At 48.2% G+C, this 20561-nt stretch overlaps 1 protein-coding gene across 1 annotated transcript in view; it reads left to right on the top strand.

Moving 5' to 3' along the window:
* Nucleotides 1–20561, top strand: part of LOC125448319 (zinc finger protein GLI1-like) — a 181487-nt gene that overhangs the window by 15161 nt on the left and 145765 nt on the right. Inside the window, exon 2 of the mRNA XM_059643360.1 lies at nt 19629–19758. Within this exon, the coding sequence (XP_059499343.1) occupies nt 19647–19758 (112 nt within the window). The 5' untranslated portion in view covers nt 19629–19646. The remainder of the gene's footprint in view (nt 1–19628; nt 19759–20561) is intronic.

The following is a 20561-nucleotide window of genomic DNA, read 5'->3' as shown; positions in this document are numbered from 1 at the left end:
GCTCAGACCCAATGATATCAGCCCATCATCTTCAAAATCTACTTTATCTTTGAAAAGAATGTGAATTTAATGCAGACAGGAGAGATCTCACAATGCATAGGGGTTTGTAATAAAGATGAGTAATCTACCAGTGGATGAGTGTGTATAATAGACCAGGAGGTTCCAGCTCTCTAACAATGTGCACAAAAACTAGGAGCCATCAATAGAAGGGTCAGGGTGCTGGCAATGGGAATGGGTGCCGGGAACTGGTCCGGTGCTGGGAATGGAATAGGAATGGGTGCCAGGAACAGGTCTGGGTGCTGAGAATGGGAATGGGTCAGGGTGCTGGAAATGGGAATGAGTGCCAGGAAAAGATCAGGGTGCTGAGGCTGGAAATGGGAATGGGTGCCAGGAATGGGTCAGAGTATTGGGAATTGAGGCAGGGTGTTGGAAAGGGAAATGTGTCAGGGCATTGACTGGAGTGGTCTAGAAATCTAACCTAGTGGTGAAGGCCAAGGATTCTAGATATCTAACAACATGTACGATAGGCTTGAGGGTTCCAGCTACATATCAGCCTGTGCAACAGACAGGCAGGTTCTAGATAAAACCGAAAGAACTGCGGATGCTGTGAATCAGGAACAAAAACAGAAGTTGCTGGAAAAGCCCAGCCTGTCTGGCACCATCTGTGAAGGAAGAAACAGAGTTAATGTTTCGGGTCACGTGACCCTTCCTCAGAACAGTTGTTGAGGCAGGTTCCAGATATTATCAGCATGTGTAATAGTCAGGAGGGCTCCAGCTTGATAACAGTGTATTATCATGTCTCACTAGGGTAGTGTGCTGGAAATCATTCCTGCTATTCCCAGGCCTGTCACAAAGGTAAAAACTTTAAGATAAGTATACACAACTCCCCGGTTTAGCTGATAGTCAGATACTGGTTAATAGAAAGTATTGACAAAATTGAATATTTATGCAAGTGATTAGACTCTAACTCCAGGTAAATAGCTATGAACTGTTGCCATATAATGCTCCCAATTCAAACTCTCATCACGATCATAAACTCTCCCATGCACAGACGCAGACACACAGAGACAGGGTAAAACTTCCGGGACGGAGAGAATACTGTAAAAGTAGTTCAGTAGGCTGTGTTCACAATATGCTTTGAGTTGGTTCTTGCTGATCTGAAGGTTTCCTCTTGGCTTTCCTTTTCCAAATAGTTCCACTGGTTGGTAAGGAGCATGGGGTGGCTGCTTCACTTGAGGGAGGTCTCTGATGTATCGATTGAAAACTCATTGCTTCAGCAGTTGCTGTAAACGAAGATATATTTGTTTTCTTCAGGGTTAGAGTGGGTTTTCACTGCAGAGAACAGAGCGATCCTGAACTCGTGGAGATCTGATTACATCTCTCTCTAGCTCCAAGCTGTTCAGTTACCTGAGAACCAATCACACAGCTGTTGGCAAGCAAAAGGCCTTTGTTATCAGTCAACTGGTCGCGAGTCTGTAGGCCAGCCATTGTTCTGTTGCCAAGCCTGTCTGTGGTGTGTGCACTCCTTCCCTCTGTATGTGTTTATCACATTGTTTCTCTGAGATTTTGCTGGCTGAACAACTGCTCCTCTTCCATTGAGCTGTAACCTGAGAGTAACGTAAGGGCAGGTTTGCGACATACAGCAAGCAGCAGCATTCAGGGGCAGAAAAGAGACCTTCAGATTTCCAGAACTTGCTTTACAGAAACAGCACTTCTCACCCTCAAAGTGCCATCACTTTTACAATCTGTTTGGATTTGCTGCAAATTCAGGCTGGTGACACCGAGCAGTGTGGGCACTGTAAATGCAATGCCACTCAATCTTACCATCCCAGTAAAGAAACCATTTACCCTCTTCACCCATCAGTTCCCCAGTTCACAAATTGTTCTCGGAGATGCCAAGGGCAGTATTTTTCACTTCTTGCCTCTTTTTTCCTTCTCTTTTAATTCAATCTTTTGTTCCCTCTCCTTTTCTCTATCTGAGTGGGAACTGTATCTGCTTCTGTTATTGTTCCTATGTTTCATTCTCAATTCTTAAATCCTCATTTATTGTCTTCCCACCATCTGTTTGGAATTGGCTGCCCAAGAGGGTGGTGGAAGCAGAGGCAATGAATGATTAAAAAAGGAAATTGGATGGGCATTTGAACCAAATAGTTGTGAGAGGCAGTGGTGGATCGATGTGATTGGCACCACATCCACAAACATCCCACTCCCTCCACCACCGACACTCAGTAGCAGCAGTGTGTACCATCTACAAGATGCACTGCAGGGATTCACCAAAGATCCTCAGGCAGCACCTTCCAAACCCACGACCACTTCCATCCAGAAGGACAAGGGCAGCAGATACATGGGAACACCACCCTTTGCAAATTCCCCTCCAAGTCACTCCCCATCCTGACTTGGAAATATATCGCCGTTCCTTCACTGCCACTAGGTCACAATCCTGGAATCCCCTCCCGAAGGACATCGTGGGTCAGCCCACAGCACATGGACTGCAGCGGTTCAAGAAGGCAGCTCACCCCCACCTTCTCAAGGGGCAACTAGGGACAGGGGAATAAATGCTGGGCCCAGCCAGTGACACCCACATCCCATGAGTGAATTTAAAAAACGCTGTGCCATTTTGTGTGCGCTGATGACTGTTTTCACACTATCTGCTCGAGCCTGTCTCATTTTTTCATTGATTTCTCTTGTACTTTGCTTCTACCTTTCACTCCTTTCTCTCCTTGTGACTGTCTCTTCCTCTTGTTAACCTAGATCTGCTTTGTGTCTCTTTCTGCATTTCTCTCTCTCTGTCTCTCTCTTTCCATAACGGTATCTGTCTGTCTATCCTTGATCTTGCTCCAGATGGAAACCTGCTGACTACCATCCTAACTTTCAGTGACCAACTCAGTGAGAGCCCTCACAGCAGCTCACCGCACCACAAGAAGATTGGTGACAGATGAACTGTTTCCTGGAGGTCTGGGAACGCGTGCCAAGATTCACCACACAACTTGTGATGAGAATTGCACATTGTACTCATCTCGAGGAGCCACAGTCTTCACATTGAGCCAAGCAGCAATCATATTGCACAGTGTGGCTTTGGGATTACCCCCTGGAATAGATCCCCATGTCATATGGCTGATACGGTGTTCCTTGTCATATACACCTGGCTGTGAGGGAGGGAAGGGGTCAGTTAACACAGTGTGCTTGTGCCCCAGTCCTAACTCAGTGCTTTTCCTTACAGTTTGTAGTTGATCAGGAAGTTCCACATTCAGTCATGGTGCTGCTCCATGAGTCCTAGTCACACTCAGTATTGTAGTGCCCTCAGTAACACAGCCTCTTGGGATTTGGCCTTGCTGCTGAGGTATGAAGACAATCCTGGAAACAGGCAAAAGTGGATTGCCAGTCCACCGTTTACTCCGCCTGCTGGGTGTTTTTAGTTTGGTTTCAGAGTTGGCAGTGAATAAACCTGCCGATTGGTTCGGTGTCAGCCAGCACAGCTTCATTCTGCAGGATCTGGAATGCCATTATCCAGCCAGGAAGAGTTGATTCCTGTAAAGTTAGCTCAATTATTAAATACACCAGCAGTTGCAGTGCTGATGCATGCTGTTATTCCTTCTGGGAATGCCATTCTGTTCTTCAATCCTGTCAGTTACCAGTGTGGAACTTGCACATTCAGGATCAGAGGAGGATGTTCAGCCCGAACCGTCCTCATTGGCTCCTCAGTGCGGCTGCTCACTGGACCCCTTCCCCACATGGTTAGGGTCTTCATGTCTGTGCAACTCAATGCTGTCAGTAGGCTGCCCATATGCACACGCACACACACACACACACACACACACACACACACACACACACACACACATGCAGAATCATGTGAGAACTCCTGGGAGGTCTAACTCATCAATAGGGCAAGCTCGCTCTGTCTTTTAACTAGGTTTTAGGCATCAATGTGCGATTCTCACTAGGCAATGGCAGGTTGCCAATGAAGGGGCATTGTTGCTTGTTAAACACCTCATTAATGGCCCAACTTGCCTCATTAATATCACTTTGTATATGGCCAAGTGTGCCAAACAAACTAGCTGTCAAGAATTCTCGAGGCGGAAAGTATGTGGCAACTTCCAGCTTGCTGCTCACTGCAAACGATCACCATGTTGGATAATGGGCATCAACATCTCAGGGCACGCCCCATGGGCACCAGCCACACACACACGCACTCACACTCCACATCCATGGACATTGGTATCTGACCTGTGCCAGCCTCTAAGAACCCTCATTTTCTGATTCACTTACAGGACACTCTGTCCTTCAGTGCTACTTGTCAGTTTGTCCTGGTAACTCTCATTGTAATGCTGCAGCAAGGGCACTGTGTGCTCAGGGGCACAACCCCCCACCCCCACCCTCAGGGACTGACCAGGCTGCATCTCTGTCTGGGCCCCTCACTCCCTCTCATCCAGTCACGCTGGGCTGACCCAGATCCTCCCTGCCTCACCTTTCTACACTTTGGCCCTTCAGCCAGAGATCCCAGGTTCAGAATCCTGCTGTTCCTGCCTAGTTGTTTAACACAGACAAAAAGCCAGCATGATTGTCAACAGTCCTCAGTGAAATCAAGAGATGGTCTTCCGTCGTGGTGTCCCAGTGAGCCTAGGGCAGGATCCAATACCAACCCAACAGCTTGGACATGGTCAGTTAGTCACATTAAGTGGGATAGAGATACTGGCTCTGAACATGAGGGAGGTGCGTGAAGACTGGAGAATTGCAAATCTCATGGCCTTGTTGAAGAAACATTGTAAGAATAAGCCCAGCAATTACAGTCTAGTCAGTTTAACTTTGGTAATGGGGAAATTTCTGGAAACGATTATTTCTCTGTCCATAAACGTAACCCTGAGCTTCTAGTTGCCTGCCACTTCAACACACCGCTGTGTTCCCAAACCAACGTCTCTCTCTCTCAGGCCCGCTGCAGTGATCCAGGCAAGCTCAGTGCATTCTGAAAAACAATTTCTCATTTCCCACTTGGCGACCCTGCAGGCTCGAGGACTCAACGTCAAATTCAAAAACTTGAGAGCCTGATTCCATCCTTTCATGTTTTCCCAATCCCCTGGGCAAATGTTTTTCTCTCCACTTCCACAGACTCCTGCTTTGGAGTGTTTTTTAAGAGCTGTTTTTTGCTTATCGGGAGCTACTTTTTCAGGGCTGCCTTTTTCATTGTGACTAACTCCTTTATTTGGTGATGCAATCACACAGAGACAGTACCTCTGTATCTGGGATGATGTTTAGATATTTAGACTCAGACAGAAACAGAATTAGAAGAATTCATCAATGCCCTCAATTATCATTAATTACGTTTAAATCCACAATACGTATCAAAAGCATTAATTCCCAAGACAGCGAGGTTCCAAAATAGTATTTAAATTATCACAAGACAACAGCCATAAATAACTAAAAGCTTTTTTTTTAAAAAAAGGCTGATATGCACTTCTACATGCACAAAGCCATCACCTTAAACATGCTTTTGGTGGATTGGTGAGGTCACAGCTGAACAGTTATATGTTGGTCTCTAACACAGTCACTGCACCAAGCAATTCACAGTATGTAAGATGATTTGAGATATGATAATGCATTTTGCATTTATTGTTGCATTATCCAGTTGATAATATGACAAGAGCATTCACTATGCCTTTGTGAAAGTGTTAAAAAGGAAACTGCCTCTTGTGCTTTGCAGCATCCCATCCCACACCCCTCCTCGGGTGGGCTCTCTCCTTCCCCCTTGTAGTGCCTTTCATGTCTCTGCAGCTTTTCTCCCCCTCGCAGCTCCATCCCTTGGATACTTTCCCACTTACGCTTCTGTCCTTCCCCTTTCTGACCCCTCTCCACTGTTGAATCTCCTCTGCCTGCCTTAACTCTGACCTCATTTCCTATCTCCCCTTTCCTTATCCTATGGTCTAGCCACCTCCAATTGCGCCCCCCCCGCCAAACCTACCTTCTCCAGTCTGACTCATTGTTGCCCCAGGGCTTCTCAATGCTCTTCCAATTACAATCTATCGCATGTTTGCTTCTGATAGGTTCACAATGAACCTATCAGTAGCAAGTGCAGGAGGGAGCCAGCACTGTGATTGGAGGAGCAGCTTCTAGCCAAAGTTGCTGTGGGGCTGGGGCATTTTCCCTGATCCCTCACCCCTGTATTTGGGGGCTGGGGAGGTGGCATTCTGGCCAATTTCAAGGGTGAAATTGCCCTTTGCTTCCCCCTTGTAGTGTAAGGCCTGTGTGGGTGGAGGGGTTGGGGGTGGTGATGTGGGAATACATTTTCCTTGCAGCTCACTTCTCATAAATCCTCTCTTTTAAAAAAAAGCGACCATTTGATTGAGAAAGCAGTGCGGTCATACAGGCTGAGCAGGACAGGAGGTATGGAAGATGTAGGGGGGTGAAGTTGTTTTCTCTGCAGGCAGACTGGTCTCCATTTACTTTCTGTTCCATGTTTTCGGACTCTCTCTCTTTCCTAGAGCGGTGTTTGCAGTGCTGGAAAAGTTAAGCCACCCAGATAGTCATCAACCACCCAAGTGTTCCCGCTCCAGCTAACTGACTGATAAGCGATTCAAGTTGGGGCAGCACTCATCAGGACATTGCGACACAGCCTCTACACCCTGCCCCACTAACCCCCTCAAAAGGACTTTGTGCTTGTGAGCAGAGGGGAGTCATGGATAGAGGGGAGCAGGGTTTATTAGACTAATAACTGGAGCACCAGTGCTGAATTGACAATCCACTTGCACATATCAGATACACAGTTAGCAGAACAGTAGTCTCATACAGCAATGTGTTAGGGAAAAACAAGTATTGGCCTTCAGTATAAGGCAGAAAACTGAGTTAGTGTTTCAGATTGCTACTCACGTGTGAGAACGCATTGTGCCATCTTCTGGATAAAAACCGAAAGAACCGGATGCTGAGAGTCAGAAATCAAAGCCAAAATTGCTGGAAAAGCTCAGCAGGTCCGGCAGCATCCATGGGGAGAAATCAGAGTTAACGTTTCGGGTCCGGTGACCCTTCCTCGGAACATTTTCTGGAGTTTGAAAGAATGAGAGAGGATCTCATTGAGACCGACTCAATTCTGATGGGTGCTCGTGGGGTCGATACTGAGAGTTTTTTCCTCCTAACTGGGGGTTATAGCTGGTGGAAGGGCACACTCTCAGGATTAGGGGATGATCATTTTGGACAGAGATCAGGAGACATTACTTCTTCACTCAGGGTTGGCGGCGTGTGGAGGGACGGGTGTGAATTGTTGGAGTTCTCTACTCCACAGGATGTTGGTGCATAGTCGCCGATTCACAGTGAGCATTTATAAAGTTTTCGAGATAAAGGGAATGATTGGCCAGGATCTTACAGGTTGGCAGAGTCACTCAAACATACTCACAGAGTACATGCACGCCCTACATTTCACTAACTATTTCTCATTGGGCAGCAGGCCACCTCCTGCCAGTTATCCAAGGTTCCTCCTCTACTTTCTACCAGCCGTACAATCCTCAGAGACCTCTATCCTCCTCCATAGCTCTGGCCTCTTGACCATTCAATTTATATTGCCCTGCCATTGGTGGCCATGTTTTCCTAAGTTGTGGAAGTTCTGCTTTTGGTCACAATGGAAGACCATACAACATAGGAGTGGGAGTAGGCCATTCGGCCCATTTAGCCACTCCGCCATTTGATGAGGTCATGGCTGATCTGATCATCCTCATCTCCACTGCCCTGCCTTTCCCCCATGATCCTTGATACCCTTTCTGATTAAAAATCTATCTGAGCCTTAAATATACTTAGTGACCCAGCCCCGACAGGCCTCTGTGATAAAGAATCCCACAGATTCACTCCCTTCTGAGAGAAGAAATTCGTCCTCATCTCTGTGTTCAATGGGTGACCCCTTATTCTGAGATTGTACCCTCTGGTCCGAGACTCTCCCACAGGGGGAAACAACCTCTCCACATCTCCCCTGTCAAGTCCGCTAAGAATTTTGTATGTTTCAATAAGGTCGCCTCTCATTCCTCTAAACTCAAACGCATCTCCACCCAGCCTGCTCAGCCTCTCCTCATAAGACTGATACCTAGTATCAGCTGAGTGGGCCTTCCCTGCACTGCTTCCAATGCCAGTCTATCTTTCCTTAGATAAGGGGACCAAAAACTGTATTTCCTGCTTTGGTTCAATGTCCATTTCTGCTTCATAATTTTCCTTTGAAATGCAGCAGGATGGTTTTTATTTAAAGATGTTAAAGGTGCTGGATGCATGAAAATTATTGTTGTGTTTAACTTGAGGCAAATCTCTGATGTGAGACTATAGGGTCCAACAAACCACACAGGAGATTAGGAGACTTAATGTAGCCAGTGGGATGACAATTTCAGTCTGTTCCTCATTCCGACAATCTGAGAGATTTCTGACGTTGATTTGGGCACATTTACCGGGTTGAGGATTGTGAAGGGAACAGGGAAGGAAACTGCAAGCTGCAACAATGTGAGCCCAGGCTTGAGGTTTCTGTATATTCCTGTGTATCGAACTATCCCTGGGTGCTTGAATCATAGGCTCAAGCTGCATTAATATTGCACATCTGCAGATATACTGAGTGCGACAATGAGTGACCTCAAATTTAAAAATTCAACTTCACCAGCCTGAGCTCCCAGCCTGCTGTTAAAGTGCAAAGACATGTAGCAGGGCAGTAATTGGGGGCATTCGAGAGGCTGTTAATGCTGGCAGGCAGTCATTTGCAATTTTACTTCTTTTTCGTTATTTGTTCAGAGGATGTGGGTGTCACTGGCTGGGCCCAGCATTTATTGCCCGTCCCTAGTTACCCTCTTGCGAAGGTGGTGATGAGCTGCCTTCTTGAACCACTGCAGTCCATGTGCTGTGTGTTGACCTACAATGCCCTTGGGGAGGGAAGTCCAGGAATTTGACCCAGAAACAGTGAAGGAACGGAGATATATTTCCAAGTCGGGATGGTGAGTAGCTGGGAGGAGAACTTGCAGGGGGTGGTGTTCCCATGTATCTGCTGCCCTTGTCCTTCTAGATGGAAGTGGTTGTGGGTTTGGAAGATGCTGTCTGGAGATCTTTGGTGAATTTCTACTATTTTGTAGATGGTACACACTGCTGCTACTGAGTGTTGGTGGTGGAGGGAGTGAACGTTTGTGGATATGGTGCCAGTCAAGCGGGGGCTGCTTTGTCCTGGATGGTGTGAAGCTTCTTGACTGTTGTTGGGACTGCACCCATCCAGGCAAGTGGGGAGTATTCCACCACACTCCTGACTTGTGCCTTGTAGATGGTGGACAGGCTTTGGGGAGTCAGGAGGCAAGCTACTCGCCACTGTATTGCTAGCCTCTGACCTGCTGTTGTGACCACATTATTTGTATGATGAGTCCATTCCAGACTCTGATCAATGATAGCCCCCGGGATGTTGATATTGGAGGATTCACTATCAATGGTAGCACCATTGAACATCAAGGGATGGTGGTTATATTCTGTCTTGTTCCGTTTGGTCATTGCCTGGTATTTATGTGGCACATATCCTACTTGCCACTTGTCACCCCAAGCCTGGATATAGTCCAGGTCTTACTGCATTTGAATATGGACTGCTTCACTATCTGAGGAGTTGCAAATGGTGCTGAAGGCTGTGCAATCATCGACGAACATGCTCACTTCTGACCTTATGATGGAGGGAAAGTCATTGTCCTGGAGCTGAAATGATTGATATTCAATAAACATGACCATCTCCCTATGCACCAGGCATGACTCAATAACCACCTGAGGGTTTGCCCCCTGATACCCATTGATCCCAGTTTTGCTGGGGCTCTTTGATGCCACACTCAGTCTAATGCACCCCGATGTCAAGGGCTGTCACTCTCACCTCCCCTCTGGAATGCAGCTCTTTTGTCCATATTTGAACCAAGGCTGTAATGAGGTCAGGAGCTGAGTGGCCCTGGTGGAACCCAAACTGGGCGTTGCTGAGCAGGTTATTGCTGAGTTATTGCTTGATAGCCCTGTTACTGACACCTTCCATCACTTTACTGATGATCGAGAGGAGGCTGATGGGGCGGTAATTGGTCGGGTTGGATTTGTTCTGCTTTTTGTGTACAGGACAGACCTGGGCAATTTTCCACATTGCCAGGTAGATGCCAGGGTTGTAACTGTACTGGAACAGCTTGGCCAGAGGAGCAGCAAGTTCTGGAGAACAAGTCTTCAGTCTTATTGCCGGGATACTGTTAGGGCCTGTAGCCTTTACAGTCTCCAGTGTCTCCAACCGTTTCTTGATATCATGTGGAGTGAATCGAATTGGCTGAAGACTGGTATCTGTAATGCTGGGGACAACCGGAGGAGGCCGAGATGGATCATCCACTCGGCACTTCTGGCTGAAGATTGCTGTGAATGCTTCAGCCTTATGTTGCACTGATGAAAGAAGCCAGAAGAATTCGATGTGGCAGTGGAGGAACATTTTAGCGATAGCAACCACAACATGGTATGGTTCAAATTTATTCTGGGCAAGGAGAAAGATGGCCCACAAAAGACGGCTTTGGACTGGGGGGATTGTGGGGCAGACTTTATTAAAATAAAGCAGAATCTGGCCACAGTAGACTGGAAACAGGATAAGTCTACAGGGAAAGGGGTCATTCACAAAGGAGCTGGTGAGAGTACATCCCCAACATGTATATTTTAGAGGGAAATGTAGGAGCTATAAGTTCAGAGAACCCTCAATGTCTCGAACAATTCAGGATTGGATGAGGAAGAAGAGAAAGGCTTTTAGCAAATGTGAAGGGAGAGCTTAGAGGAATAAAGGAAGTGCAAGAGAGAACTTAAAAAAAGCAATTTGAAGACAAAAAGGGTGCTATAAGAAAGGAGTTGCGACTCGGATTAGGGAGAATCCTAAGCGATGTGAAAATACATTAAAGCGAAGATGTTAACCGAGGAAAGAGTAACGTCCATTAGGGACACATTAGGGGGCAATCGGTGTGTGAAGCCACAGGATATTAGAAGGGAGTTAAATGAATACTTCTCTTCTCTCTGGAAAAGGAGAATGTAGTTTCGGAATTCAGGAAAATGGACTGTGAGGAACTTGCAACAGTTTGACATTGGAAATGAGTTATTGGAGGCTCTGTTGGGCTTAAAAGCAGACAAATCCCCTGGCACGGATGAACTGCATCCCAGGCTGCTGTGGGAGGCGAGACAGGAAATTGCGGGGGCTCTGACACAGATGTTTAATTCCTCTCTGGCTGCAGAGGAAGTGTCAGGGGACTGGAGAACGGCAAATGTGGTTCCACTTTTTAAGAAGGGTCGTAGAGATGAACCAGGAAATTACAGACCGGTGAGTCTCTTGTCAGTGATAGGGAAACTATTGGAGAAAATTCTGAAGAGGAGAATTACAGTGTCCATATGGATAGACATGAATTAATTAGGGATAGTCAGCATGGGTTTGTCAGATGGAGGTCATATCTCACAAATGTATTTGAATTTTTCGAAAATGTGATCAAGTGTCTGGATGAGAAAATTGAGTTGAAGTAGCATATATGGATTTTAATGAAGCTTTTGAGAAGGCCCACGTGGGAGACTGATTGAGAAGGTCAAAGCACACGGAATTAAGGGAAACTTGGTGAATGGATCAGAAACTGACTTAGTTATAGGGTAGTGGTCGAAAGTTGTTTTAGTGGCTGGAGGCTGGTATCCAGCAGGTACCACAATGATCAGTACTGGGAGCCTTACTGCAGGGTATATACGTAAATGATCATCATAGATTCCCTACAGTGTGGAAACAGCCCCTTCGGCCCAACAAGTCCACACTGACCCTTGGAGCATCCCACCCAGACCCATCTAATCTACAGGCCCCTAAACACTACGGGCAATACAGCTCAGTCAATCCGCCTCACCTGCACATCTTTGGATTGTGGGAGGAAACCGGAGCACCCGGAGGAAACCCACACAGACACAGGGAGAATGTGCAGGGACAAGTTGCCCGAGGGTGGAATTGAACCTGGGTCCCTGGCACTGTGAGGCAGCAGTGCTAACCACTCAGCCACCGTGCCACCAGATATAGATGAAAATGTTGGGGGAATGTAAAACAAGTTTACAGATGACACCAAGATTGGTACAGTGGTTGATAGTGAAGAAGCTAGTTGTAGGTTTACAGGAAGATACAGTTGGGTTGGTCAGATTGGCAGACCAGTGGCAGATGGTATTTAACCCTGATAAGTGGGTGGTGAAGCACTTGGGATGAATAAACAAGATGAGGGAGTATTTAATGAATGGCAGGACACTGGTAGCTTAGAGGAACAGAGAGATCTTGGGGATAATGACTCTCGGATGCCTGAAGTCAGCAGAGCATGGGATAGTTAAGGAGGTGTATAGGACACTTGGTTTCGTCAGTGGTGGCATAGATTATAAGAGCAAGGAGGTAATGTTGGAGATGTACAGAGTGTTGGTCAGGCCACAGCTGGAGTACTGTGTGCAGTTCTGATCATCTCATTACAGGAAGGATGTGATAGCTGTAGAGAGGATTCACCAGGGTGATGCCTGGGATGGAGAAATTGAGCCGTAAGGAGAGACTAGATAGGAGTGGATTGTTTTCTTTTGAGCAGAGAAGACTGAGGGGGGACATGATCAGGGTGTATAACATTATCAGGGGAATAGACAGGGTGAATAGAGAGCAGCTGCTCCCCTTGGTTAAGGGGTCGATCACAAGTGGGCAGAGTTTTGGGGCAAGGGGCAGGAGATTCAGAGGGGATTTGTGAAGCATTTTTTTTGCACAAAAGGTGGTGGGAATCTGGGAAGATAGTGGAGGCTGGAAACCTTACAACCTTTTAAAAAAATGTTTGGATGACCACTTGCAATATCATAGCTTTGAAGGATATGGGACAAGTGCAGGAAATTGGGATTTAGTGATCCTTTAGTGATAGTTATGTTGGTGCAGACTCGATGGGCCGAAGGGCCTTTTCTGTGCTGTATAATTCGATGAATCTATGATGTGCTGGGCTCCCCCATCATTGAGGATGGGGATATTTGTGGATCCTCCTCCTCCAGTGAGTTGTTTAGTTGTCCACCACCATTCATAACTGGATGTGGCAGGACAGCAGAGCTCAGATCTGATCCGTTGTTTGTGGTTGTCTATCACTTGCTGCTTTCGCTGTTTGGCGTGCGAGTATTCCTGTTTGGTGGCTTCATCAGGTTGGTACCTCATCTTCAGGTAAGCCTGGTGCTGCTCCTGGCATGTCCTCCTGCACTGTCCATGAAACTAGGGTTGATCCCCTGGCCTGATGGTAATGGTTGAGTTGGGGGGATATGCCAGGCCATGAGGTTACAGATTGTACTAGAGTACAATCCTGCTGCTGTTGATGGCTCACAGCGCCCCATAGATGCCCAGTCTTGAGTCGCTAGATCTGTGTGAAGTAAATCTCATTTAGCACAGTGATCGTGCCACACAGCACGATGATAGATGTTCTCAATGTGAAGATGGGACTTTGTCTCTACTAGGACTGTGCGATGGTTACTCTTACCGACACTGTCATGGACAGATACATCTGCAGCCGGCAGATTGGTGAGGATGAGGTCAAGTATGTTTTTCCCTCTTGTTGGTTCCCTCACCACCTGCTGCAGACCCAGTCTAGCAGTTATGCCCTTTAGGACCCGACCATCTCAATCAGTAGTACTGCTGCTGAGCCCCTCCTGGTGGTGGACATTGACATCCCCCACCCAGAGTACGTTTTGTGCCCATCCTCAGTGCTTCCTCTAAGTGTTGTTCAACATGGAGGCATATTGATTCACCAGCTGAGGGAGGATGGTATATGGTAATCAGCAGGAGGTTTCCTTGCTCATGTTTAACCAGAAGCCATGAGACTTCATGCGGCCCAGAGTCAATGTTGAGGACTCTGGTGGGACAGGACATATCCAGGGATGGTGATGGTGGTGTCTGGGACATTGAGAGGCATAGATAGAGTCGATAGCCAGAGACTATTTCCCAGGGCAGAAATGGCTAGCACGAGGGGTCATAGTTTTAAGCTGGTTGGTGGAAAGTATAGAGGGGATGTCAGAGGCAGGTTCTTTACGCAGAGAGTTGTGAGAGCATGGAATGCGTTGCCAGCAGCAGTTGTGGAAGCAAGGTCATTGGGCTCATTTAAGAGACTGCTGGACATGCATATGGTCACAGAAATTTGAGGGTGCATCCAGGAGGATCAATGGTCGGCACAACATTGTGGGCTGAAGGGCCTGTTCTGTGCTGTACTGTTCTATGTTCTATGTTCTATGTCTGTGAGGTACGATTCTGTGAGGATGACTATGTCAGGATGTTGCTTGACTAGTTCGTGAGACAGCTCTCCCAGTTTTAGCGCTAACCCCCATATGTTAGTGAGGAGGACTCTGCAGAGCTGTTTCTGCTTTGGTGCCCAGGTCGATGCCCGGTGATCCATCCAGTTTCATTTCTTTGAGATTTTGCAGTGATTGGTCCAACTGGGTAGCTTCCTGGGCTATTTCAGAGGGCAACTGAGAGCCAACCATATTGCTGAGGGTCTGGAGTCACATGTAGGCCAGACCAGGTAAGGATGGCAGATTCCTTCCCTAAAGGACATTAGTGAACCAGATGGGTTTTTCCAACAATTGACAATGGATTCATGGTCATCATTAGACTCTTAATTCCGGACATTTTTTGAATTCAAATGTCATCATCTACCCCAGGGTGGGATTGAAACCCTTGTCCCAAGAGCATTAGCCTGGGATTCTGGATTATTTGTCCTGTCATGTTGCCACTGTGCCACCGCCTCGTCAAGCAGGGCAAACCCCTTCTCTTCCTGGCTCCATGTCCAGTCAGCATCGTTGTCAATTGGTAAATCTTTTTGGTGGCGGTTGCTTTAAGGAGCACCTCAGCCCACATCGAGACTTGTCTCAGCCGAATCGAGGAAAACCAGTGCCTCATGTATGGCCTAGTTCCTCGGTGGATGCCGAGGTGTTTGACCCATCATTGTAGGGGATGACTTTCACGGTGTGAATGATCGGCACTCACCTTGTTGGGCTCGAGTGTGGCATGTGGTGCTGAGTATACACCTTTCCTGCCATGCTGGTGGCTTAGGTGCCCATGTGGTGCCTGAAGGTTGCTAATCGGCCAAGCCTGGGGGTCTGTCGTGACTTGGCACAAGCTCACGCCAAGCAATATTGGTATTGTTCTGTCCCGGGCAGAGTTCCATTGAAGCAGACCACAGCTGGTTTTGTCCACACTGGACCACACGCAGAGTCAAAACGGGGGAGTGCTGCTCCTTCTGGGCAACTGGCTAACAGCCAACATGAGCTCCAGGAAAAACGCCTTCAGGAACAGAACAGCTTGAAAATCATTAAGAGGCTCGCATTTCCTTTTAAGCTGCAAGGCAATCCAGGCTAAGGCGATGGAAAGTACGGGAAGTTGTGGTGCAGACATGGGGCACTCCTCATCACACTTCTCACAGCGAGGGTGTGACCCTGTGATTGTGCCACGGTGGATGGTGCCAGCTGTGCCCACCTTGCACTTTCAGCCGTGGCTTTCCAGTGAGGCCAACAGGAATGTTGGGACTCTTGGTGAACAAGAGGGTTTCTAGAAACACACCACAGTGGACCCTAAAACAACAACTTGTATTTGTATAGCACCATGAAATATCCCAAGGTGCTGCACAGGAGCATTCTAAAACAAAATACAAGACCACGTCCAATAACAGGAGGTTAGGACTAAGATTTGGTTGGTTTTAAGGAGTGTCTGAAGGAACAGAACTAGTGAGGTCCGGGGAGAGAATTCCGGAGTTTAGGACCCCGGTGGCAGAAGGCACAGTGACGATTCCAATCAGGGCAGTACACAAGGACAGAACAACGGCCTGACAGATATGATTGAGGGATGGCAGTGACAGGGAGAGAGTTGCAAACACGGATGGGAATGTCCAGGTGGAGCTGTTGCTTGTCAGGGAGGTAAACAGGGTGAGCAGGATGGAGCTCTGGGTGCAAGCAGCAGCGTGTTGGACACCACAGCTTTCCTGAGGGTGCCAAGCACATCCACAGGGATGGTATCTTCCCAACAAACTGGAAAACAATTTCTTTTCAACTTATGGGTTTCTTTTCTGCACTCTTCATATATCAATCCAAACTTCACCAGGTAACTTGTCATCAAAGCTTGACACTGTTCCCCCTCCCAATCTGCATTCCGCTTCCGATCTTTCTCCTCCTGATCTCCACCCTCCCAATCTCTCTCTCTCTCTCTCTCTCTCCCCCTGCCCAGCCTGATCTCTTTCCCCTCCCATTTACTCTCCTCTGACCCCCACCAGCTGTGTACTTGAATAGCAGTTTGCAAACATTGGCTTGCACTGTGTGGAAGTAAGCAACACAGATTATAGGATCTAACCCTAACCCTGTTGCACAGGAGGAGGACGTTTCGCCCATCATACTGGTGCTAGCTTTCAGAAAGCTAGCTATGCAAATCATGCTACCTCCAGCTCTCATACAACCCATCTTTCTGCTTCACACCTCTCTCTCTCTCTCACTCACTCACACTCTCTAACTCACATGCTTGCACGCACACACTCACTCTCTCTCTCACACACACACACACACACCATCTCACACGCACACTCACACACACGTGCACTCACACACACATGTATACTCACACACATACACATACACTCACTCACTCACACACATGCACTCACACTCACACACATGCACTCACACTCACACCCATGCACACACTCACTCACGCACGCACTCACACGGACACACGCACACGCACTCTCACACACTCTCTCGCAAACTCTCTCACACACTCAGACTCTGTCTCTCACTGCACTCACACACGTACGCACACTCACTCACTCATACACTCGCGCACACTCACTCACTCATACACTCGCACACACTCACACACACTCACACAGACACAGACTCTAACACGCACGCACACCCACATTCTAATACACTCTCATCCACACACTGTGACGCAAACACACTCTAACGCGCGCGCACACACACACACACACACACACATGCACACACTCGCTCATACACACTAACATGCACTCATATTCACACTCACACACACTCTCACGAATACAGACCCTAACTTGTGCGCACATACACACACTAACACACGCACTGTCTCACACACTCTAACATGCACCCACACACAGATACTCTAACATGCGCACACATACGCACACTAACACACATGCACACACTCTCTAACCCACTCTAGCACACTGTAATGTGCACACACATTCACACTCACACACAGTATCGTAGACACATACGGTAGCTCGCACACACATACACAGTCTCACACAGACTCTAACGTGCACACACATCCACACACATTCTAACATGCACACACACGCACTAATACTCACACACACTCACATACACATACTCTTTATCATGCTCACACATACTCACATATACACTCTGTCAGTCTAACACATATACACACTCACACACACTGTAACACATAAAATATGCATGCACACACACACATACTCTTGTGCGTGCACTCACACACACACACCCTCACGTGTACACAGAGACATGCGCACGTGCACACGCGCACACACACGCATGCACACACGTGCACACTCACACTCTCTCACACACAAGTACACACACTCTCATGCACACACATACATATATTCACCCTCTGTCACACACTCACAGTCACACACACACAGATACACAAATACCATCCCCACAATGCTGCTGCCTTTATTTTACTTCTGCATTTATTCGAATCGCCCTTTAGAGCTAGCGTTACGAGCCTGCTGCAGGTGCCTGTTCAGACAGATTGTTTCAGACCCCAGCCTCTTACCCCCTTGGTATTTGGCCTCACTGACACCTCTTCTGGTTCTTTCGATGTCTCTTTTCAACTCACTGCAGTCCCTCCATCACCAGGACATGCTTCCTCAGATAAGAAGACCAAAACTGCACAAAGTACTCCACCAAGGCCATAACAGTAGCATTATGTTTGCAGGCTTCTCTCAATCTTGTTATTCCAAACACTGAAACTTTCAAAGAGAGAGCTTCAGGGCCTTGGGATGTTGGGTAATGGTAGCTGCATCAGGCACCAGACTGACAGCACATCCAGTCTTTTGGATGAGAAATTGCTGGAGAAACTCAGCAGGTCTGGCAGCACCTGTGGAGAGAGAAGCAAAGTTAACATTTCAGGTCCAGCGACCCTTCGTCAGAACAAAAAACTCAGAAGAAGGGTGTGGGGAAAGGTCACTGGACCCGAAACGTTAACTTTGTTCTCTGTCCAGGGGTGCTGCCAGGCCTGCTGCGCTTCTGCAGCAATTTCTGCGTCGCTTTCCGATTTCCAGTGTCTGCACTCATTTCAGTTGTTTGTTTAGGTCTGCTGGATGGATCTTGTGCTGCCAGTGTCAGGTGATGATGTAAATGGGCCACTGTGGGCCCTTTCAAGGAACCAATTCAAACAAGTCAATTCGATGACCAACCCCACTTTGAGGTGTTGAACACTGTGTTGACATCAGGCACAGGAAGTGAAAATTAACCGCTATAATGTTGGTGCAGTGTCAATCTGATCATGTCCCAAAACTTCAATCCAAAACCTTCAGAATAACTGGTGAAAGGGATGCCACCGGGACAAAATAAGTCCCAGGCGGTTACTGTGACACAGTGTGCAGCTGGTCCTGGTCAGACATCAACTACACAAAAAGGAGAATCTTTGCTGCTTCTAAATGTGAGTTCACAAAATGCGGGCCGAAACTCCGAAGTAAAAACAAGGCAGCTCTCCTGCCCTGGCAAGGGGCAGATAAGTGACATTAAGTGATACTGATTCTGCACCAACGGAGGTTTAGAGCTGAGGGAGCGCCGCACTGTCGGAGGGTCAGTGCTGAGGGAGTGGGCACTGTCGGAGGGTCAGTGCTGAGGGAGTGGGCACTGTCGGAGGGTCAGCGCTGAGGGAGTGGGCACTGTCGGAGGGTCAGCGCTGAGGGAGTGGGCACTGTCGGAGGGTCAGTGCTGAGGGAGTGGGCACTGTCACAGGGTCAGTGCTGAGGGAGTGGACACTGTCGGAGGGTCAGTGCAGAGGGAACGGGCACTGTCGGAGGGTCAGCGCTGAGGGAGTGGGCACTGTCGGAGGGTCAGCGCTGAGGGAGCGGGCACTGTCGGAGGGTCAGCGCTGAGGGTGCGGGCACTGTCGGAGGGTCAGCGCTGAGGGAGCGGGCACTGTCGGAGGGTCAGTGCTGAGGGAGCGGGCACTGTCGGAGCGTCAGTGCTGAGGGAGCGGGCACTGTCGGAGGGTCAGTGCTGAGGGAGCGGGCACTGTCGGAGGGTCACTGCTGAGGGAGCGGGCACTGTCGGACGGTCAGTGCTGAGGGAGCGCCACGCTGTCGGAGGGTCAGTGCTGAGGGAGTGGGCACTGTCGGAGGGTCAGTGCTGAGGGAGCGGGCACTGTCGGAGGGTCACTGCTGAGGGAGCGGGCACTGTCGGACGGTCAGTGCTGAGGGAGTGGGCATTTTCGGAGGGTCAGTATTAAGTGTGTAATTTTCTGGGGAGCTTTTCCACATCATGGCAATGATTACAGAGTGGCTGGGAAGCCTCTCTGGATCGGCTGAGACTGTGATGGGTGCTATGCCTTTCCCATTGTGACTGTTTTGTTTGCTCCCTGTGTGTATGTGTGTGTGTGTCAGGGTTGGAGTGGATGGACGATGGAAGCTGTACCCCAGGCTGGGACTGCCACTGAGGGGAGGCTGCACGAGGAGCACATCAACTGGAGATACTACCCCAGGACAACTGGCCAGCCGAGGTCCCCTGCCTGCGGTAAGATAACAAATGTCTCACACACCCACTGGATTCCCAACTGTGTTTAACTATCTACTGGAAGTACTTTTTAACTGTGTCTGGAAACCCAGTGCGAGATTTATTTGTCCTGAATAGCCATGCTGACTTAGTGTAAAAGACCAGCTCGCACCGTCAGAATCTCTGGGTTCCAGCTTTTAACTGTTTGAAGAGGATGGGGGCTATTTCAGACTGCTTTGGGGTTTCTCTCTCGCAGTTTACTCACTGTAGTACTCTGTGGGACTTGGCACAGAAAGGTCTCATTAGGAGCTGGAGCTTTCTAACTGCACTTCCAACACATACAGCTTTTATCATGTGGCACGCCACTTTTCCAAATCCCCATTGGAGACAATTCCATCAGTGTTTGAGAGTCAGCCCTTCGAAGCTGAGGGCTGTAGCCTGGTGTAGTGACAAGCAGTTGTCTGATTGGAGTAAGGGCATTGGAGAGCACAGTTAACATTTCAGCAATATCCTGTTGGTGATACCTCTGTGACAGCTGCTTTCTGACAGTTACAGCGACGGTCATATAACTGTCAAACTCCTGTCAGCTCCTAAGATTTGACTCATGGTCATAGTCGCACAGAAAAAGGCCTTCAGCCCATCGAGTCTGCACACTGGTCATAAACAACCCCCCTATCTATTCTAGTCCCATTTCCCAGTAAGTGGCTCATAGCCTTGTACGCCTTGGCATCGCAAGTGTACATCTAAATCCTTCTTCAGGTTGTGAGGGTTTCTGCCTCCCCCATCCTTACAGGTTGTGAGCTCCACATTCCCATCAGCCTCTG

This window comes from Stegostoma tigrinum, chromosome X (assembly GCF_030684315.1).
Source record: "Stegostoma tigrinum isolate sSteTig4 chromosome X, sSteTig4.hap1, whole genome shotgun sequence".
NCBI lineage: Eukaryota > Metazoa > Chordata > Chondrichthyes > Orectolobiformes > Stegostomatidae > Stegostoma > Stegostoma tigrinum.
Note: the sequence above shows the minus strand (reverse complement) of the source record. Positions and strands in the feature narration are given on the sequence as shown.